The 21,946-nt window shown below is 42.2% G+C and overlaps 5 protein-coding genes across 11 annotated transcripts; 3 read left to right on the top strand and 2 right to left on the bottom strand.

The window, feature by feature from the left end:
- Window positions 1-66: 66 nt before the first annotated feature.
- Window positions 67-2,345, bottom strand: Rpt3 (26S proteasome regulatory subunit Rpt3). Of its 2 annotated transcripts, none has more exons than XM_076522459.1 (6): window positions 2,227-2,345; window positions 1,891-1,983; window positions 1,490-1,823; window positions 1,214-1,417; window positions 868-1,132; window positions 67-769 (listed from the first exon to the last, which is right to left on the bottom strand). In XM_076522459.1, the coding sequence occupies exons 2-6, from the start codon at window positions 1,969-1,971 to the stop codon at window positions 451-453; spliced, it is 1,203 nt and encodes a 400-aa protein (XP_076378574.1). In that variant the 5' UTR covers window positions 1,972-1,983; window positions 2,227-2,345; the 3' UTR covers window positions 67-450. The 2 variants fall into 2 exon arrangements, with proteins under 2 accessions (XP_076378574.1, XP_033338489.1); XM_033482598.2 differs by having other exon boundaries at window positions 2,170-2,328.
- A 274-nt stretch (window positions 2,346-2,619) lies between these two features.
- Larp7 (La related protein 7) lies at window positions 2,620-5,163 on the top strand. 4 transcript variants are annotated; one of them, XM_033482597.2, is made up of 6 exons: window positions 2,620-2,857; window positions 2,971-3,234; window positions 3,316-3,662; window positions 3,732-4,649; window positions 4,726-4,870; window positions 4,936-5,163. In XM_033482597.2, the coding sequence occupies exons 2-6, from the start codon at window positions 2,985-2,987 to the stop codon at window positions 5,085-5,087; spliced, it is 1,812 nt and encodes a 603-aa protein (XP_033338488.2). In that variant the 5' UTR covers window positions 2,620-2,857; window positions 2,971-2,984; the 3' UTR covers window positions 5,088-5,163. The 4 variants fall into 4 exon arrangements, with proteins under 4 accessions (XP_033338488.2, XP_033338486.2, XP_033338487.2 ...); XM_033482595.2 differs by having other exon boundaries at window positions 2,963-3,234; XM_033482596.2 differs by having other exon boundaries at window positions 2,918-3,234.
- Window positions 5,102-6,644, bottom strand: Gar1 (Gar1 ribonucleoprotein). Of its 2 annotated transcripts, none has more exons than XM_033482601.2 (4): window positions 6,512-6,644; window positions 6,021-6,166; window positions 5,713-5,953; window positions 5,102-5,632 (listed from the first exon to the last, which is right to left on the bottom strand). In XM_033482601.2, exons 2-4 carry the CDS (start codon window positions 6,146-6,148, stop codon window positions 5,330-5,332), a joined length of 672 nt encoding a protein of 223 aa, XP_033338492.2. In that variant the 5' UTR covers window positions 6,149-6,166; window positions 6,512-6,644; the 3' UTR covers window positions 5,102-5,329. The 2 variants fall into 2 exon arrangements, with proteins under 2 accessions (XP_033338492.2, XP_033338491.2); XM_033482600.2 differs by lacking the exon at window positions 6,512-6,644 and adding an exon at window positions 6,252-6,476.
- Window positions 6,645-7,437: 793 nt separating this feature from the next.
- Window positions 7,438-10,835, top strand: Tango14 (transport and golgi organization 14). 2 transcript variants are annotated; one of them, XM_033482549.2, is made up of 4 exons: window positions 7,438-7,955; window positions 9,044-9,169; window positions 9,248-9,497; window positions 9,585-10,835. In XM_033482549.2, the coding sequence occupies exons 1-4, from the start codon at window positions 7,661-7,663 to the stop codon at window positions 9,673-9,675; spliced, it is 762 nt and encodes a 253-aa protein (XP_033338440.1). In that variant the 5' UTR covers window positions 7,438-7,660; the 3' UTR covers window positions 9,676-10,835. The 2 variants fall into 2 exon arrangements, with proteins under 2 accessions (XP_033338440.1, XP_033338441.1); XM_033482550.2 differs by having other exon boundaries at window positions 7,445-7,955; window positions 9,044-9,163.
- Window positions 10,836-14,589: 3,754 nt separating this feature from the next.
- LOC117227400 (FMRFamide-related peptides) lies at window positions 14,590-20,916 on the top strand. The gene is made up of 3 exons (XM_033482585.2): window positions 14,590-14,764; window positions 18,227-18,639; window positions 19,429-20,916. The coding sequence occupies exons 1-3, from the start codon at window positions 14,762-14,764 to the stop codon at window positions 19,634-19,636; spliced, it is 624 nt and encodes a 207-aa protein (XP_033338476.1). The 5' UTR covers window positions 14,590-14,761; the 3' UTR covers window positions 19,637-20,916.
- The last annotated feature ends 1,030 nt before the right edge of the window (window positions 20,917-21,946 follow it).

The following is a 21,946-nucleotide window of genomic DNA, read 5'->3' as shown; positions in this document are numbered from 1 at the left end:
TTCTAGTAGGTAATCCATAGTAATTATGTTATTTTATTATTGTTTTCAGTATTAAAACAGCTAGACTAGGATACACTCAATCAATTTATTTGCAACAGATTCATTCGAACAATGTTATTGTTTTCAATTGTATAATTGCATAACAAATAGATGACGATTAAACTATAGATTAAAATATTTAAGGAAATACAAATCAATTAAAGATCAGGGAGAATAAAATAAAGGCACACAGCACGCATACACGCTATACAAAATACTGTGTATTTTATGTATGTATTCATATGGAATAATTTTGGGGTAATTTCTAGTATTCCGCGTTACATAAGTATGTATATAACACCCAAAATGTTTGTGTAAACATATATTGATTATTAGATCATAGTAATACATGAACTCACAAGTGGAACCATAAAATATAAAAACGCGATGCGAGAGTATATTTCCTTCTTCTTACTTATAGAATTCGTGCTCGGATTCGCTTTTTTTAATGTTATTCTTGTAACCTTTCTCGAAATCTTTCGCCAAAACTATGTAACGGTTTTCGCGAACCGCGTGCATTCCTGCTTCCTGACAAATTGCATTTATATCAGCGCCAGAAATTCTATCTGGTCGTGCGACATAATCCTCCAGATCCACTTCTTCGCTCAAATTCATTTTTGCGGTGATCGTTGAGAAGATCAGACGCTTTTGTCGACGATCGGGCAGAGGGAACTCGATCTTCCTATCTAATCTGCCCGGACGCAGCAAAGCGGGATCCAACGTATCCGCTCTATAGCAGGGAAAGATTAATTGTCATTATTAAGCTTCTACATGATATACACATACCAAAGATAATACAACTGTACACAGTCAAAATTAAAGCTTCACCTGTTTGTAGCCATTATAACTTTTACATTAGTCGTCTGTTCGAAACCATCCATTTGATTAAGTAACTCCAACAGGATACGCTGCACCTCACGATCGGCTCCGGTCTGAGCATCGAATCTTTTTGTGGCTATAGCATCAATTTCATCTATGAAAATGATAGCTGGTGAATTTTCCTTGGCTAAACGGAAGACGTCCCTGACCATTCTAGGCCCTTCGCCCAAGTACTTCTGTACAAACTCGGAGCCTACTACGCGAATAAATGCAGCTAAAAAACAGGAATCAATTAAGTTAATTTTCGTAATATGCGTATATCGAGGCTGTATAAAATTAAGATTATAATTAGCACCTGTAGTGTGCCTAGCCACAGCCTTTGCAAGCATAGTCTTACCACACCCTGGTGGACCATACATGAGTACACCTCTGGGTGGATCAATTCCAATTTGTTTGTATAGTTCAAAATGAGTAAGAGGTAGTTCTACTGCCTCCCTGATCTCTTGTTTCTGCATATCCATACCGCCGATATCGCTGTATTGTATATCAGGCTTTTCATCTGTAAAAGAAACGATGTAAGCAAATAATTTTATCAGACTTTTCCTTAATCTCTTGTCTTATAAGTTAGTACCTGCTTGCAACATAGAAATACTCGAGTCAGCTTCTGGTGGTAGAACATCTACCAAGGCATTACTGTGCTTGTGAAGTGCTACACTGGCTGAAGGCTTTAACAATTCTCTGTCGATCGTAGACAAAATACGTACATAATAATTGGAGCCTGTAGTAGAGCCTACTATACCAGTATTTTGATCTACAGCCTCTAAAAACTGCCCAATGACTAAAGGTACACTCTGTATGCGCTTTACTTCTTCTTGGGCATGTAAATATTCTTTTTTCAAGTTCCGTTGTTCATCCTTGATATATTCTTCTTGAACTTCAAGAAATTCCAGCATTCTTTGTAATTTCTGTTAAAATTCCCTAAATTCTCATTAATGGTAAATTTAGCAAAAATAAAATACCAATATTCTTTACCTTATACTTTGTATAGAGATCTTCGATATCCAATTCGTCTCCACCGCCGGTATAATGCCCAGTTATGGGTTTGCAATCCATTTCTGTCACATCCTACAATTTGAAAACAAATTTTCAGTTGCCTCGATAGACAAAACAGCAAAGATACAGCGAACAGAAATATATAAATAAATTCAATTGGTAAGAAAATGAGGTTAGAATAAACTGTAGCAATTTAGATAGAAATTTTAATTTTTTTTCTAAAATTACAAAATAAATTATAAACGACTATGTGTATACCTTATCGGGCACAATCACACTCATTTCATCCATTATTTCACAATGATCTGTACTCACTCAATTCTAACCGAACATACGAATCAACGAATGACTCGAGGATTTTGAGCAGAGCAAAGAGCAGATTCACTTCAGCTCACTTCACTGATGATAGATGTGCCAAGGTGTCTACCATAAACTTAATAGGCCGAAGAACGGAACATGATACAAAATTCAAAGTGTATGTGCGTATCAAGATTCAAGACCTTATTTAGTTTACGTTTTTTACTAATATATATTATATGACATAATATGCTATTTTAAGTTCATTGTTATTTAAAGCCAAGGATTAAAATATTATAGATTTTCGATCAGTTTTTTAGTGAAGGTAAAAATTCCCTATGAGTTTGAAGTTCTTAGATAACCCCAGATAAATATTATAAATTATATGATTTATGGTTGTACGTTTACGAGGGTTGGGTTGTTGGATGAAATTATTGCCAGTCTGAGTCAGTTAATGTTAAGCAGTGTTGAATGTGGGTTTTCGTTATTCTCAACAATTCTCGTTTTCTCTGTTCTCGCTTAACTGCTTTTGACCGGGAAAGATCTACGATTTGGATCGTCTCAGCAAGAAATTTAGATTTTTCATAATAACTTGAATAAAGTTTTTAGGAAAGAAGAAATTATTTTGGTTAAACACAGAAAGGCAGAGGTACGAGTATTTGGAGTTTGGAACAATCATATAAAATTTATATTTGTAACAAATTTGCAGGTGTTGATAAAATAATCGAAGAAAACATTTCTAATAATACTACAGTTCTACAGATTCGTGAGCGACAATGGTGATGGAAGAGCAGCAGACAGATATGGAGCTAGATTCGGAAAGAGTTCCTGTGCCTCAAGTGCAGAAAACAGTAGAAGATTCACATGTAGAAACAGTAAATAATGTTACAAATGTTTCACGAGGAAAACCTAGACTTAGAAAGAAAGCATTGCATGCTGCAATTTTGAAACAAATGGAATTTTATTTTAGTGACGCAAGTTTAAGCAAAGATCGGTTCTTGAGCAGTTTAATTAATAATGATCCATGTAAGCATTATGGAATTCATGTATACACAAGTTTATGTATAATATATTCATATTTTTTAACATCTGTTTCATCTTTTATAGATGTTGACCTCAATGTTTTCGTCAGCTTTAATAAAATACGGGAATTAACTACTGATATAAATAGAATAAATAAAGCAATACAATCATCAACAATGTTATCAACATCTGAAGATGGAACAAAAGTTCGTCGTATAACACCAATTATGGTCAAAGAAAATACAGACGAATGTACAGTTTATGTACAAAATTTACCACCAGATGCAGACCATGAGATGTTAAGTGGAATATTCTCTGCATATGGTACAGTAGAATATGTTTCAGTTCCAAGGTACAAGCAAACCAAAAAAATAAAAGGATTTGCGTTTGTGGAGTTTGATACACCAGAAAGTGCTACAAAGTGTCTAAAGGTACAAGAAATGAACATTAATAATTCACTTTGTAAGCAATAATTTTGTTCATGTAGTGTTCTCTTATAGGCTTTCCAGGAAAAAGGTTGCGTATTACCATCGCATACAACTCCTGATGAACTTTTAAGTATTACAACTTTTGATGATGCTGATAAAGATGTGACAATGAAGGGAAGGCAAATGAAGCCAAATGAAACCAAAAGATCTATGGAGAATACTGTTAACATGAGTGAATCGGAATGTGCCGAAACTGAAAATAAAACTCTTAAAGATAATGAAGAAAATATAACACTGAATCAGTCTCTTGAGCTTCATGAAAACAAAGACCAAAAAAAAGGGAGAAAAAGGAAACATCAAAGTATAGAATTACCAGTAGTAGTTAAAGCAGACAATGAAGTCACAAACCTTAAGAGAAAATTTGAACCCTCTACTGATATACAACTTGATGAAGTAAAACAAAATAATGAGACACAGAACGATGTTATTGTAGATGGTATATTAAAGAAATCAGATAAATGTAAGAGAAGCGTGTCCTTAGATAAAGAGGTATTAGAAAATTCCAATGATAATAAGCAAATGGTATCAGAAAATAATATGGTTGCTACCGTGGATGAACAAAAAGATACAAATGAAAAGAAGAAGAAGAAGAAGAAGAAACGCAAGAGGAGTAGCAAAACAGAGGATATTAGCATGAATATGGTGTTGCAGGTGATGGCTAAGAAAGAGTGGAAATATCTTAGAAATAAATACTTAGAGTTGCAGAAAAGCAAGATGAAACAACTAAAACAGCATCTCAGAAAACCAAGATGGAATCAGTGGTCTAATCATGAGAAAAATAAACCAGAAAAAGATGAGACTACTGAGAAAGAGAAAACTAATAATAAGCAGGAGAACACTGTAAATAATACACGCTCTCCCTCATTTACTCCAGGAGTTATAGTTAAGATTGAAATGAATAAACCGTGTACTGACACGAAAGGGTTTAAGGTATGTTATATTCGAATAATTGCGAGAAACAGAATTAATATGAAGATGATCTCACTATAGTTTTGTATTATCTTAGATGGAACTAAAAGGCAATAGTTCGGTAAAATATATTGATATAAATGAGGGTTCTTTCATTGCTTTCGTGAGGTGTGATACAAGTGAAGCAGCCCAATCGTTTGCACAGAAATCTAACGAAGAGCGGCATATGACGATACTTAAAGGTAATATTATTTTATATACAGTTTATTATTGATACATATATAAATTTCGTTTGATTTATTTACAGGTGAAGATGAACAAGATTATTGGAATAAAATTTCACTTGATAGAGAAGAGAAATTGGGAAAGAAGACTAGACTTAAACAGAGGGGAAGAACAAAACTATTGAAAAAGGCAGAGAAGGAACTCGGGAAGCATATCAAATTTGACGAAGTGTAATAATGGAGATAATGTTATTTCATGAGATGTGTTTAATACTTGTATATAAAATATACGTTTTTTTTCATAATGATAACTCGCATTTAACAAAATGATGAACATAAATTTATTTATTACTTTATTTCAGTTATATTTTTCTCCTTCATTTCATTTAAACTGGTCAACGTCGTCTCGGCTTCTTGTATGAAATTAACATAGCTTTATTTCTCAATACATCTATAATTGCAGAATTTTCCGCTATCCTATCGTCTTCCTCTTCCACGACCCTTAAATCCGCCGCCTCCACGAACTCTGAATCCACTTCCGCCTCCACCACCGGTTCTAAAAGCACCTCCTTTGTTTTTAAAGCCACCACGTCCAAATGATTTGCCACCACCTCTACCACCACCACCACCACGTCCTCCTCCACTTGCTCCAGCTCCTCCACTTCCTCCTGCTCCATCACCTCCTCCTGCTCCCGTTTTTCTAGATCTTTTCTTTTTTTCAACAGGAGGTTTAGGCAAAAACCTTTGTAGAGGTAGCAATTTTGCTGGATCTATGTATAACTGAAATAAAACAGAGAGATTGTTACTTGTTACCTTGACAAAATATCTAGTATACGTGTAAAAAGAAGTCTGTTCCAAACCTTTGTGTTTTTCTCAAAGCTTGACGCCCTTATGTTTTCTGACAACTTTATGGACACATAGTAATCTTTAACATTACCAAATATTTCATCTATTTTACCAATTTGTTGCTTGTTTTCTGTATATATTGGTGCATTAAAAAAGGGTACATCTTCAATTTCTGCTTTGGCAACAAGATCATCTTGCACTGTCCACGTAAAGCGACCCAATGGAGTAACTCTTTCTGGAGGACCATGATCAAAGCTATCGCATAGAAAGTAACGTGAATCTCTGTTAATTACGAACATAGATGAATAGATTAATTAATTACCTTCTTCCACCTCTATCAAATCCACCACCACGTCCTCGGAAGCCTCCACCACCTCTTCCACCACGAAATCCGCTACCACCGCCACCTCCTCTGTTATACCCGCCACCTCCACGTCCTCGGAATGACATGTTTTTAATTAATAAGCACTAAAAACATTAAAAACGATCGATTGTTATATCCAGGTTTTGCATTACCGGCTTATATAGATACAACATGCACCACGTGCCTAACCTAAATGTTTTAGCCTAACAAATAAAGTTCCTATTTTCTTATGATAATGTAACAATGCTCATTATTTATTTCACTGATTTCACAAAATAGCAAATTTAATTCTGGATACTCTATTGATATTGTAGATTGAATTAAAGTGCGTTAGTACAAATTGGCGGCATTTTACTCATAAGATCAAACACGTTTTAACGTTTTCTACTGCGGACTGCGAATAAATTATGGACATGTGGTATATGTATAGGGGCATAGATAGTACATACTGCGCATGCACAGTCTTCTGAATGAAATTTCAAAATTTTTAATATAAAGTCTTGTAATAGAAAAATTAATATTTTTCGATAAATGTGTAAACACACTAATTTATACAAAATGCAATTTCACTACTTCCAACAATTGCACCATCTACAAGGATAATCGTAAAAAATAGTATGTAGTATTCCTATCTAGATATGAAGCGATGTTCTCTGGTACATCGGACATTCCGTTATAACCTATTTTTCAAACGGCGGAACCTAAATAGAATATATTCTAAGGTCGATTGCCGGAACCTGACATACATGCACTGATTATCACAATTGTTATTCAATCTATTCAATGTTAGAATTTGCAGTAATAGGAGCAAAATAAGAAGCCATGTATCATGTTACGAACGTATTTCACATTTACGTTTCAAAAACCTAAAGGCCAATGAATGTTATGTAGTAGCTTGTGAACCTTGTATTCAAGTGCGCATGCGTACACAAGTTCGTTAAAAATCACCAGCGCCATCTTTCGGAAATATTTGTATGTTTTGTTAATTCAAACTCTCGAATATCTACATATATAAAATGTATATCAAATTCTTCTTAAACACGTAGAAACATTCAGTAATATATGCCATACGATGAACATAATATTAAAGTAATACTCAATTCGTGAAATTATATACGTTTGTTAGACACCGTTTATTAACACATTACGATTTAAATATTACCGCGCTTTCCAACGTTTCAAATTTCCCAGTGCAGTTTCTTCCGTCCTCTTCTATCCAGAGGGCCAGCGTAGGAGGACAAAATATTAATTTGTAGAAGCGGCAACACTGTTCGTATATAGGTTTAAAATTTCAGGGTGATACAGTGATGAGTGGCAAGGGTTCTGACTTCTGACTAGAGTTTCGTTCCTGCAAGAATGTTCTGTATACTTTATGTACCGATTATGTACGTCATCGTCACCGTCACCGTCACCAATGTAGTGTAGGCAGGTGCACGTGAGACTGAGACGACCGTCTGCTAGACGGGTCAGCGGCTAGCTGCACGAGAACGACACAACGTTCCTTGGACATTCCCCGGGTCGTTTTGAAAAATCTCGTGAACTTTATCAGTTCCGCGTGATTATGTTACATAGATTCGTGGCGGTCGAGGAAAAGCACTATGTTCACGGTATTTCGCACGCTACTGATACTCACGCATTTTCTCTACGACCTAATCATCGCGATTTATAATTATTGTGTTTTGCTTCACCGTAAATGCACCGAAATTTGGCACGGTGAGAATTCGAGGACAGAAGTGGAGTGGTTGGTGCGCGCCGCGAGTAAAACGAAAAAGCTGCCAAGGCACATTTTGATTATTTTCGGCGCGAAGCAGGACACTATATTAGATTGCGTGCGAATAATCGGCTGGTGCATCACCCTTGGTATACCTTATGTCAGCTTTTTTGACATCAATGGTAAATTTTCTCTCTTTTTATTTATTTAATGAAACACGTATTTCTGAACTCCGTCGAGCCTTGTTTTCAACTATTTTTGTGCTTTACAGCGTGTACTTCAAGTTTTTGGAACATGCAATACGTATTATTAATGTATCTATGTTAAATAGGTTTCGTATTGTAATGCGCTTCCTTTGTCAGTCATTACATCAGACGATCAATCACGAAGAGACTATATGTGTTTTCCTGGAGGCTCTAAAGCCATTGGGTTAAGATATGTTGGAAGAACTCCAAATGAAGATGTGGAGAACTCTTATTGGATGTTCGATGTATATTCATTGTTAATACAATTTTGAATTTTATTTAAGAAAATCAATACTTCGAGTTTCTTGGTATTATGTGTATTTGAAGTACCGAGTCGTATAGTTTTTTGAACATACGCTTGTGTTAATAGAAATGTTTATCTGTTTGATCTTTTCACATCTCAAAACATATATGTTCTACCATTATTGTGTACGAAGTTGTTCTTGCTTGTTATTTGTCTAAATATTATAATATTATTTAAGTTATTTAATTCAACATTACTCATTTCTTTCATGAGAAACTATAGGTATAAATAATAAATAAGTATAAACACGTTGATTCCATGTCAGAGATTACTATATTATCTAATGGCAATAAAGATGAAGTCATGAGTTACACGTGGCTAAATATATAGACATATTAAGAATACTATATTTTATATAAAATAGATTTAGTGTTACTTGATAATTATTTAAAATAAATTAATATCATTGAATTTTGAAGTCTTATCATAATTATTTTCTATCTCAAATTCAATGATGTAATGTTACACAAGTGTTCTACTATACAGAATCAAGGACAAATAGAATACGCACATGTTGCGTGTTATCATTCAGATTAAACTATTGGTGTAATGCGTGCATAATCTGCCTATCACCACTTGAATTATGGATAAGAGATCATTATTCATATTTAAGTAAAGAATCGCAAGTTATATCATAACAGTAAAAGAAGCAAACTAGGCAAATAATCCATGGAATTGTGAATTCATTTTTAATTTACATAATTTTACATATCTATTACAGGTTTCTTGGTGAGAAATGAGAATTTTCTGAAACATGAGATTGCAAAGAGAAGACCTGATTTATTGGATCATATCAGCTGGGGTAAACCAAAAACAGTATTCACACAAAATGGAGTGACCGGTAAATGTACAGTCTTATATATGTATAGTCTTCCGAAAATTCTTCGTACAACAATTACGATCGATCAATGTTTTTAATTTGTAGGTTCTAAACTGAAGATACGGGTATCTCTGTTATGCGCTTTAGATGGGAAAGAAGAAATAGTTACACTGACAAGAAATTTGGCCGATGCGGTTCTCACAGGAACAATTAAATCTGACGAGATAGATGCTGATTTGCTTAACGAGAAATTGAATTCCCGAGGAATACCTGATCCCGATTTAGGAGTAATCTATGGCCGCCTTTGTTCTACGTATGGAGCTTTGCCGTGGCAAACACGAATAACGGAATTTTGGTAGGTTTAATTAATTTTACACGGGTCTCATTAATTGATTCACATTCGTCCATAGACTATTCAATGGTATTTCTTATCCGTTTTCAGTATGTTACCAGTACATGGTAACTTATCAGTCAAGGACTTCATGTGTCTGCTGGAGAAGTACAATAAATGCGAACAACGATATGGAAAATAACTGGAATTGTTACTCTTATTTGTGTATAGTTTTTGTATTCCGAACAAAAGAAAAAGAATGAATATGGAAAAGAAAATGAAACAAGAAATAGATATTTAAGAAGACTCATAAAGACTGAATTTAAAACAATTTACAGATACTATTTTGTAAGTGGTTGCGTGCTAGTGTGTAATAGTAACAGGGGATGTGGTGCTTGTAAGGCACGAGTAACGCTTGCAAGCCGATTCATTTGAAACGAGTGTCTGCAAGAAGGATCTTACGTAGGCTTCACTTCAAGACATTCACACGAGCACCGAGAGAAGAGGATTTTCACCGAACACTGCGAGAACAGTTCAGTTTAATTTAGAATTTAATTTAAAGAGAAAGAAAAGAGAAGTGTTGCCCAAAGACAGAAGCGTGGTGTTTCTATTTTCTTCTCGATGTCGCCAGGCTCCTTGTTATGTAATTCGTTGTGAACGAAAAACGGAAAGTACTTCCAGAGAGTACAAGAAAAATAATTTAAATCGCACGATTTCAGTGGAACAAAATGTTTGCGTTCAATGTCCGAAGTACAAATTTCGTATTCTTAAATGTTAAGGGTGATACTTTTATAGATTTTTAACGGTTTCGATGGTATTGTTTTCCTTGTATCCTTCACACGTACAGCCTGACGAAGAGAACTTTAGAAAAACCGATGCTTCTACATATGAAACTATCTCTGTTTTTTAAAGAAACTTGGGACAAAATTGCTGCATTTAAATGTCCATTACATTGTCAGCGAAACACCGACATTCCTTGTACATACGATAGTTTATCCATAAAATCTTCGTGCACGTGGATATTTTAATATTATCAAATGACAAACGATTCTCTTCATTTGATCTTATTGTTAGTGATATTTTCCATGAGAAGAAGCGCCTATCGTCGAGTCTAAAATTTCCGAACACGTAAATATAATCCTTTTTTGCAGAAACGTTGTGTTCGAGCTTTATTTTACAACCCATATTGTTCTTACAAACTTGCGATAAGGTTTCTGTATTTTCATTTGTGTTTTCGGAAAGCAAAGTCGAATGTCTGAGCAGCTATACTGTAAATCACTGTTGTACTTATATGCGCCGGATAAGAGATATCTCCACGCGAGCAAAACGATGCGAACGTTTAAATAAATTATTTTAAATGACTTTCTGTCCCTTATTCAGCGCAAATAATTTTCTTCTCTGTTCTAATTACTACTTTATCAAATCCTGTAATTTGCAAATGAAATCATGTTTGAAAACAAGACGAAGAAATTTTAATTTTGAAAATATAGCCCGGAGATCGTGAACAGTGGGATAGCAAAGGATCCATGGATCACGGTTCGAATGTCCTGCGATTTCGCAGGATGTCCAGGGTACACACCGAGCCAGTTCGTCGGCTTAACACCGGATTATGTACTTTCAGGGATGTCAGTCCGGCCCCAGCGAACACAAAGCATACACAATGCTTGTTGCCGACTCCTGGAGACCAAACATTTTTCAAGATAAGCTATACTATATTGTTCTACTTTTGTGCGATGCTCCTACGTGTGTCAGGGAACAACGGAGACATCGTGAATGAAAGTCAATCCAGAAAGAACCATGATTACGTAGCTCGAATAGCGTGCAAATAAAAAAGTATTTAAATTTCAGGATCCCTTCGAAAATTCATTGGACGATGAACAAGCTGGCGTTATTCTTATCTCGGCAATTTTCACTGTCGCGCGCGTGCCTGTTACGTTTATCAGACTCATTCCAGTTATCAACAATTCTATTTATACTGTAATTTTATTACGAAGCGAACAGTTTCTTTTTAAATGTTCTCTACACCTGTTTATGGAAACGATTCGTTCGTGACAAGATTAGCGCTAAAACTATCGAGCACTAATCGCGACTAATTTGTATTTCTTTTGAAAAGTAATAATTCCGCGTTCATTCAAGACACTCCACAGTTTTTATTAGAAAATACACATAGACAGATACGGTAACTGCACCCAAAATCATCTTTAGAATCTCAACAATTATAAAATAGTCTGTGTAATTGGCCATTTTGACGGGCTACTAACGAAAGCACGTAGAAAACTCACTCGATGCGTGTTAATAACTCTTGTCGCGCATTGCGCAATACTATTTTGAATTAGGGTCGGACCCCATTGTGTCCGAATTGAGGAACAAATATACGTTTTTTTTAATACCGTGGTTTCTCAAGGACGCGGAAAAATTCATCGTTACATTCCGCGCGTTTCATTTTCGCATAGCTTATCCGACAAATTTTGCTTTCCGCCTACTCGTTGTTAGGGAGCACGTGAAATAGGGTGACGAACGACTTCCGGACTTTTTTATTGAGAGAACAATACCCACTACGAATGTAGAAAGAGAGAGCGAGAGAGAGAGAGAAAGGGGGTTCGTGCGAATAACATCAAACACAGATGTTGAGGACTCATCAGATGGATGACGGAGATCCTCTGAATATTGCACTTGGTGCCGACTAACTCGAAGGACCATCCACTGTAGTGGGACTAAATGAATTGCTAGTACTCTATTTGTAACGCGCAACCTAACCGTTACGCGTATCTCTCTATGTCTTCTGTTCTGTTCTGTCTGAAAGTCTAAGGTGTTCTCTTCTGAAGCTCTAAAAATGTTCTGTCTCTTCTGATGTTCTGTGCTGTCTGTGCTTTGGGCCTTACCCTACTCCCCTTCGTGGAGTCGGAAAAACCCCGGCCATCCCTTCCAATGTGCCCGAAGCACGTTGTCTCTGGTAGGGATGACTGCGTGGGCCGCTTGCGCTTGCGGGTGGAGGGGTGTTTGGAAAGGCCGGGAAAGTCCAGCTGGCCAGGATTGCCGATGCCGATATCTAGCGGCCGATTCTCTGGTCCCATAGCCTTGGGGCTTTATGGTAAGGGTTTCCAGAACCTAAATGATGGCATGACCTTCATCATCCTAAAAACTATTTAATTTATGTGTCGAACCGGTCCGCTAAAGAAATTGCCATTGCCCTAAACGGATTACAAAAAACTCATAAATGGTCGCCCGTACCATAAAGCCATTTCCAAACCTCTTACCTTAACAACAGAAATAAAGAGAAAGATTTGTTAATTTCCTTTGCTCATCGATTAGGATATCTTGGTACGTCGATTATACGAATATTACAGTCGAATGGTTTATTTTGTCTGTTGAAGATCGCCACGCAAAACTAAATTGAGATTTCTAGTTGTAGGTGTACGGAACCGTGTCCGAATACATACAAACATCGTAGAAAAATGACAAATAAAATCATCGCACCTGTGCCGCGATGGTTGCCTCGCAATGGGAAACGGGTGACCTAGATTCAACCCTAGAAAACGAGTCTCTCTACCTGTTGCACCTCGTTCCCCATTCACGAAAGACCGTACAGGGCGGTTCAGGATTACCGAAAAACAAGGTTGATATTTTCCAGGGAAAAATCAATCAAGCCGCTGTTTCGAAGAAAGTTCATTTGAAAAGTCGGAATTTTCGCTTGTCACTGACTTCGCCGCAGACCTGTCCATCCCATTTCCTACGCAATCATTTCGTTTCGAAGACATTTTTCAACGTTCGAAACGCTACGAGCATCTTCTATCTCGTTCGACGAAGAATCGGGCCCGACACCGTTTCTGCACGGATCAGAGGCGACCAGACACGAACCAGAACGGCTGCTGGACCATTTAGTCCTCGCTTTCGCTTTATCGATCTCGCTCGAGTTAAGGGACGACAGAATCGATAAGAATTCGGATTCGCGAGAACGAACCATTTTATTCGGTTCCTTCGACCCACCTGCTCGAAAAGCACGCTGCATCATCGAGGATTACAAAGGCACGAGTCTCATCGAATCACCGCAGACTGCTGATCCTGTCAAGGATGTCCGAGCGCGCCGCCAGAAGCTCACGGAAGTGGCAGTAATAAACGGGGTCGGGGGCGTAACGAATGAAAAACAAATACACAACAAATGATTAAAAACAAACAGCACCGGCTTCCACGTGCTAATATTTATCTAAAATCCGTGGTTCTCCAAAAGTGTTCCCCGGAAGTTACCTTTCTCGACGCCGTTGTCCTTATCCCTGGAAATCATCGGTTCTCTCGATAAACGCGATTAAAGCGTTATCGGTCGGAATTGCAGTCTTCGTCTTCCAGGTCGAATCGAGAAGTTGCTCACCGATCGATTAGAAGACTCGAAGTCTTCGTTTCGATCGCAGGAGCTCGGCGTTCGCGCGACGACGATTAGCCCCAAGGCCGTCGTAGAACCCTTACCTGGAAGATCGATACAGCTCGAAAAGCGCTGTATCGGTCCGCAAGGCCCCATCATCTCCGTTCGAATCGGCGAAGCCAACGTTTAGCCAGCCTCGAGGCCGTCGTCTCCGTTCGAAACTCGACGCGGACGAAGAAATTGTTCGTCGATCGAAGGATGCCAGAATCTATGTTCGAGCGATGGTCAGGCAACGATCGGAACGTTTAAAGAAAAGAAAAAGAAAGAGAAGCGGTGGAGAAACGACGAGGATCGTTCGCGCGGCAACCATCGGCGAGGAGATCGTCATGGTGGTCGTTGTCATCGTCGTCGTCGTCGTCGTCGTCGTCGTCGTCGTCGTCGTCGTCGTCGTCGTCGGTGGATCCTGCGAAGGCGGCCGATGGTTCGAAAGGTGCCGCGGCAGGTCGGTTAGATTCCGTGCCGATGATGATTATTATTCGCCGGGGTAGTCATAAATAATAAAGGGGGGATTACGTAGGTCGGTAGCCGGTGGTGTAATTGAATCAAAATAATGTAGAGGTATCGTGTTGTACGCTCGGCCAATCATAACTCAGGTGAGGCTATCCCGTTTCTCTGTCTCGCGGGCCAGAGAGGATGCGGGGATGCGGCGAGGATGCCCCTATATAAAGGGTGTCATCTCTAACCCCGGACACACTCGTTCCAACCAGCAACAGGCCGCAAGCGTCGCCGACGCCGCCGCGACGTCGTACGCGCGATACAGCATCTGTCCTTCCTTTTTTCGCACCTCTTCTTTCCGTCGGAAGCCGCGAGAAGAATTTCAGATCCGGTCACACTCCGGCAGTCGTCCACACGCACCCCCAACACTTACGACATGGTGAGTGCCACGCGGCGTCTTCTGTGTTCCTTTCTTTTTTCCTTTATTCTTTATTATAGTTTCTTTTTTCTCTGCAAAATTTCTCCGCAATTCTTACACCCCTTCTCCCTGCCTCTCGCAAATTTAATTTTCTATCAAATCTATTCTCGCACCATCTCGATGTTCGTTCGTTCACCATCGATGCCCAGCGAATCCTTCGAAAAATCTTGTCTTCTCGTACTCGCTGCGAATTTTCATTTCCCGTTCTATCTTAAAAATTCATCTGTTTTCTTATCGTTACCGGATAAACGTTCGCCTTTAACATTTAACCAGCGATTCCTTTTTCGCTTCGCGACTCCACCGTTAAAACGGCGTAGAAACAAACGCGTGTACAAACGACTCTTTGGCATTTCGAATTCCATTTGCTCGTTGTATTTTACGTTGTACTCACCCCCGGCCCAAAGTCGACGCGAGTGCTTCGCGAGATAGCGCGATTCCTCCATTTTTTGTGTATTTTTTCTCGATACCTTTCGCATTCTACCATCTTTTAATTCCTTTTTGTTTTCTATCAATTCGGACGTTCGTTTGCTTTCGCCATTAAGTACACAGTCACCCGGAACGTTTACAATATGGTGACTGCGTCCGCGACGTATTTGTGCATTCGATTTTATCGCTGTTGCGATCGTTTGTACATCTTTCTTCTCCACCTTGTAAATTCTTTTTTCTTTTATTTTATATCGATTTGGAGTTTCGTTTGCTTTCATGATTGGGTACACAGAGACTACGAGTGTATGCATGCCGAGCGCGTTTCGCGAGATATCGAGTGTTTATTTACTCTGTCTTTTAATGCCTCAATTTTTCTATTTTCTAGTCGTCGCACGTTCCGTCGCGTATTCCGAATTGGTACAGTGACATCGAGTGCGAAGAACAGTGTGTGGTCTATTTCCCGAATTAATTTTTACGGGATTTACGTAAATTAACGGTCGATTTATCCTGGAATCTCTATCTTTCGAACTTCGACAAATTATTAAATTTTTATTAAAACTTCGATAATCGTTTTCCTCGAACGTCTCGTAGAAAAATACGGCGCAAGAACATGATCGTTACAGACGCGAATCGTTATACCGGCTTCGGATAATTGCTCTACAAAATATTTCGTTACAATCGCAAAGTCGAACATCGAATATTCCATACATCGTTTCGCGATCGAGTGCTTTCGCATGCTTTTGGCCGCAGTATTTCACTCTCTTTCCGTATTTTCCACGACCGGAGCATCCATACAACGAACGTATAAATCAATTTAGTCGTCGCTACGGCGAACATCGAGCAAAATTTCAGCCAGCTCGGCCCCTCGACTCCGTCGAAATCGTTCGAAACTAGGAATTTTCAGCGGCCGACGCGACGGTTCCGGCATTCGAACGGCCGAATTTCATTCGATAGCGTGTTCGATAAACGCGGAATCGTTTCCGTAGTCTAGCAATTCCTTTCGGCCTTTGTTGGAATTCGCGTGACCGCGTATTCCCATCCCGGCTCGAATTAATCGCGTTTCGTTTTCCGCAAGCAGTCCCCGCGGGCCGATCTGTCCGCGCGTTTCGTCTCGGCGAAGTATTTAAAATTCTCGTCAAAACTTCCCGTGTCGTCGTCTGCTTCCTTTTTCGCAACTTCGTCCAAAGGAATTGCTATCGAGTCGCCAGGAAGGAAGGAAGCAGCCAGGGGCGGCGTCGCGACACAATTTGCCGAGTCAATTTTTCATCCTAATCGCGCGAACGGCATACGGCGCGCGACAGTACGACACGACCGCGGAATTTTACGTTAATACCGACACGAAAAAATGCTATCCCTCCGAGAGAGAAATAAATCGGTCTTCTTTGTTCTTTCGTAGTCTTTGCTGCTTCTGCGTCCCGCTTGTATTTATCTCTGTTGCGAGCAGTATCGCGTTCCATCCGTCAAATTCCTCTTCTTCCGCGACACTAGAAGATTCTTCTTCGTGTCCGTAATAACGTTAAAATCGTGCCAATTTTTCTGGATCAACCGCGAAGACGGTAACTCGCTTTTCGGGAGCGACGGAAAGGAGTGTGAAAGAGTGAGAGAGAGATAGAGAAAGAGGGAGGACGAAGGCGTTCCGGCGTAAATAAATAATAATAACGAGCCGCGTCGCGTAGGTAGACCGTTCATAGTCTATTCTCTGGCCATAAACGCGTTTTTGCCAGGGGCCGGTCGTAAACGTGTGGCTTTTTAACGGAAACGTAGGTCGGATAAGTTTGCAGGCGACGCCATTACGAAGGGTGACCTGCCGCGTCGGTTCATTAAAGTAACGCAAGGCAACGTATTAATCTTGCTCGGTATAACGGGGTATTACTAAACATCCTGTTAAGACAACTAATAACAGACCGATATTATTTATCGCGGGGCGGACCGTGTCCCTTGGCTGCAACCGATAATCCCGCCGCTTCTCGCATCCAGGTCCTTCGGTCGCCCAACCTTCGGCCATCGCCAAGAAAAACTTGTGCGTCACCGGTTCCGTGTGGGCTGCGCGATCGATCATTTTCTTTTATCGTATCCGATCTCATACCTTGCATTGTTACGCCGGATAAACCCAGTCTAGATTTGCGCGATCCAAGCGCGAGCCCTTTTTTCCGTTACGCCAAGGGCTTAGGTAACGCGAAGTTCGTCGAAAGGACCGATCTCGATCGCTTTATTCCACGATCCTCGATTATTTAATTGCCAGTCGATTATTTAACCAGATCGCGCGAAATGGAATTTGGTTGCATCGAACGATAACGATGTCAAAGAAGGAAGCGTTTGATTTCATTCGTGGCTCTTCGCATCGAGTATTTAATACTCGAAAACTAATCGAGAAGTCGTTGATCCCTTCTCGAGCCGTCGAGAAGAAAATCGCGGCGTTTCACAGAGGTACAACAGGTGTGTCTGCATTGTTCTCCTTCCGGGACGGCACAGAAAGACGGACGTCGTTTCGTTTCTAGATCAAACTCCGACACAACTTCCGAGTCCTGGATAGATCTCTCTCTCTCTCTCTCTCTCTCTCTCTCTCTCTCTCTCTCTCTCACGATCCACTCTCGGCGGATAAACATCGAACGAAAAATAGGCCGAAGGAAACAGTCTCCGAACGAATCGGGGGAGAGAGGGTCATTGTTCGATTACGATACTTTGGATCTTGACAACTGCTCGGCCATTGTGTTCTCGGCTGAATGGAAGGCTTTCTGCGTACTAACGCAATAACGATGTCGCCGGTCGCGCGTCGGGTTACGTGAACGATTTCTTTATCGTTGTCGCACCTTCTCGAATCGGTCCAACGTCGTACACTCTTTCCGCTTCGAACATCATCGCTCGTTGCATCGCGCGATCGATTCCCTCGCGAGCATTTCGAGCCGATCTTTACGCAAGATCGCCGGCCTTTCGGAATCGCAAGGGACAGCAGCCGAATCGGAACGAATCGAACGCGGTGTGTTTTATTGCCAACAGACCATGCTGTCGTCGCTGTACGTGTTGCCGTTTCTCTGCAACTGCTTGCTAGTCTCCTCCTCGATACTGACGCCGTTGAAGGCCGACGGGAATCTGAGGATCTTCAAGAACGTTCCCAGCGACTTCGAGTACGTGCTGAAGAGGCACAGCGTCGACAGCCGGCCGGAGGACGCCGACTCGAAGGAGCGACGGAGCAACAAGGGCTCGTCGTTCATCAGGTTCGGTCGCAGCGATCCCGACAACCACGGCGAGAACGTGCTCGGCGAGGAGAGCGACGGAAGCTCGCCGGTGAACAGATATCCCCGCTGGAAGTCGCCGGACATTGTGATCAGGTTCGGCAGGTCGGACTCGAAGACGGCCCCGAGCAGCGACAGGGACTACAAGCTTAGAAGGAACGACCTGAATTTCATCAGGTGAGTGGCCTCGCCGTATAAGAAACGAATGCGAAATCGCGTAGCTCTCGAATCGCGTAGCTTCGCGAGCGTGCGAGCGAATCGAGGCGTCGATAAATGCGCGCGACATCGGTCGGATGAATATCGTATGCATTGGAACGGAGACTGATCGGGCTGGTTCGACAACTGGAACTATGAATAGGCAAGTGAATCGAGGAGCCAATGGAGAGCCAAGTAGATTAGGCAGCCCCGCAGTACAATCGAACAACTAGATTACCGTGGTCTACGGTTAGCCGAACATATTAGGACGGTCTAGTAGCGGACCGGTAACGGTAGGTAACCTAGCATCGACGGTTTATTCGACAAATATATCGGCGCGGCGCGATCGTCGATTATCGTGCCAACAGGATCTTCGGTTCGACGAAAAGATTTCGGCAAGACGAATAATAATGCAGGGTCAACGCGAAGCCGTTCTCTGCTCGGAAAAGTAGGGCGGGGCAGCCTGTGGTCGGGCAAGTAGCTCTGGCCGGTGTGCGATCGGGCAAGTAGCTTTGGCCGGTGTGCGATCGGGCAAGTAGCTTCGGCCGGTATGCGATCGGGCAAGTAGCTCCGGCCGGTGTTGTACGATCGGGCAAGTAGCTTGCGCGAGCGCTGTCAGACGAGTAGCTCGACCGTCTACGCGGTCGGACGACGCGCGTAGCTCGAGACAGAATCGGTCTACAGGTTTTCGTCGTGGGGCGATCGCGCGAAACCGATAGCCGATCGGTCACCTAACCCTTCCGACTAGCTGCGAACGATCTTGTTCGACAGATTCGGCCGGAACTCGCAGACCTATCCCCTGGAGATCGACGTGACCACGATGTGCTCGGATCTGGTGGTGAACGAGGAGACGAAGAGCAGCCTGCAGCCGTTCGAGGCGAGGCTACTCCGCCTGTGCGACGCGCTCAGCAACTTCGACGCCGAGCACAGAAACGCGCTGGACTTTCTCGAGGAGCGTGCCGGCTCTAAGCACGAGTAAAGAGGGCCGTCGGCAACCGGAAACGATCCATCGCGAACATCGTCGGGGATTTGTCCGTGCGAACGGGACAACGCCACGTCCTCCCGACACATCGTCGCGCTCGACCCTGCGAATTCTCACGGGCAACGTTATTCCATCGGCCGATCCGAAGATTCGGTTATCTCGGATCCATCGTCGCGTCGCGGTCGCCTCCATTTCCGCCTAATTCGATCTCGCCTCCGCGACGCGGCCCACGGACGCGGGCCATTCTCCTTTATTCATTCGATTAGAAACGCGATCTGCTTGCCGAGGTCAGCCTCATTTGCCTACCGATAGTGCTCCTCGCAATCTCATTTGCGCTCCCGTTGCCTCTGCGCCGGGAATCGCTTCCGCGACGTATTTATTCCGGTTTTTCTACGCGTCGTAGTTTCCGTCGACCGTCGAACGATTGCTCTTCGCCGAATAATCGTTCGGGCCGCGATTTGTACATACATCGGTGGCCGCGAAGAATCTTGGTTCGCCCACGAATGCCTAATCGATTGCCCGGAACAAGCACGCGGAATAATTCTTTGGAGATCCGTCGAATATTCGGATTATTTTCGTGGGTCGCGACAGCGCCGCGGCATCGCCGACGAATAACGTTGTTCCAAGGTATTTCATCCGGGTACCTCAATGTGCATCCACCTGCTCCGCCGCGTATTCAATGTACATATAAAGATTTAATCGTTGAACGGCTCCGACGCCGGCGACGATCTCGCGGACCGATTCGCTGCGACAAACGCGTCCGCGGAGGGATCGTTTTCGCCGTCGCTCCGGGAAACTGTGTCGTGATTGTCGAAACGGCGCGTTTGCCGTTGTTCCATTTCGCAATTGGCGGGTCCACGGGGAATCGCGGCCGAGTCTGTTTCTTTTTCCGGCGACTCGCGTCGATCTCGTCGGCGAACGTCGAGAACAATGTTGCACGCTCGGCGTAACGTCGGGAACCTCCGTTCGAACGTTTCCGCTTTTATCCGTTCTCTCGAGTAATTCCGTGCAAAAATTTGCTCGTTCGTCGACCGGCGAGATCTCTCGATTATTCTGAAAAGACCAACAACGAGCTCGCCGCGTTCGCTTCCCCGAACGTTTGCGCGACGTGGAAAAATTGCGACGGACTCGGCCATCTTTCTCTCCGACACCCTCCAATTACGAATAGGAATTAGAATTACGGTAATGCGCATTGTCTGTAACCTTGAACGTCGTTCTTAAAGTGAATGTAAATTTAATACACGCGTATACATTAAAGGAAAAAAAGTGGCTGGAAACCTGGTTCTCTTCTCTCTGCACGCTTTACCCAACCAACCCCCCGCCGCCCGCAACACACCGACTTCCTTTCGGCCGATACAGATCAGAATTGATGTCTCTTAGACCACTCGGAGCCCTCCGAATTCGCGCGCAACAGCTGCGTAATCTTGTACGCGAGCGATCAACATTTTTCTTACGGACTCGTTTCGTTTCCCGGATTTTCGGGAGCAACGTTATATTTCTTTCGCGTACCGTTCTTCTTTCGTTGTTTCGTTCGTCGCATCGAAGTGGAATGTCGGTCGTTATCGTAGCTATTAGCTACGTCGGCTTGTGCCGCATCTCGTACATCTTAATTGGCTTCCGTTGGACTCGACACGCGTTACCATGAAAACGAAGTTTCCAGTCCCGGCGAGGCGTTGAAAACTGTCGAGAAGATTCGAAAAGTTCGGAAGGTTCTCGTCCTCCGGATAAAGACGGAAGAGACGAAGGCGCGGAAGCACGAAGGAACTTTAACTCCCTCGACGCCACCGCCGTCGTTCCTTCGGATATGGCCCGGCCCGGCCCGGCCCGGCCCGCCGCGATACACAAGCCAGCACTCCGCGGCCATCGAAAATTAAAAGAAACGAGGTCCCCTGTTACGTCCTCGTCTTGCCCCGGCCATAACCGTGCCATTTCTCTCAATCCTGTCCGAAACTATTCCGCGGTCCGAGCACGTACGAGGCAACCCCTCTAAATGCTGCCCCAAATAGGCGACCGACCGACGAACAAAAAATCGGGTTACAAGCTGTACGTGTTTACACACCCACGCGGATAAACGAAGAAGAACGATCTCGCTCGACCGTGGCCGGCCCTTTTTCGGAGGAAACGCTGGAAACGTACGAATATTGGCTTCTATCAACGCCGGTCCATCAAATTCGTTCGTCGAGCGACCGATTAAAGTTTCCCAGAAATCGTTGCCGTGCGAAAAAATATTTATTTCATTTCGACTCTAAAAAGAACCGCGGTCCGATCCGACGAAAGAGAGAACGTTCCGGCAAAATCCGATCGAAG

The sequence above is a fragment of the Megalopta genalis genome, chromosome 5 (genome assembly GCF_051020955.1).
Source record: "Megalopta genalis isolate 19385.01 chromosome 5, iyMegGena1_principal, whole genome shotgun sequence".
NCBI lineage: Eukaryota > Metazoa > Arthropoda > Insecta > Hymenoptera > Halictidae > Megalopta > Megalopta genalis.
Note: the sequence above shows the minus strand (reverse complement) of the source record. Positions and strands in the feature narration are given on the sequence as shown.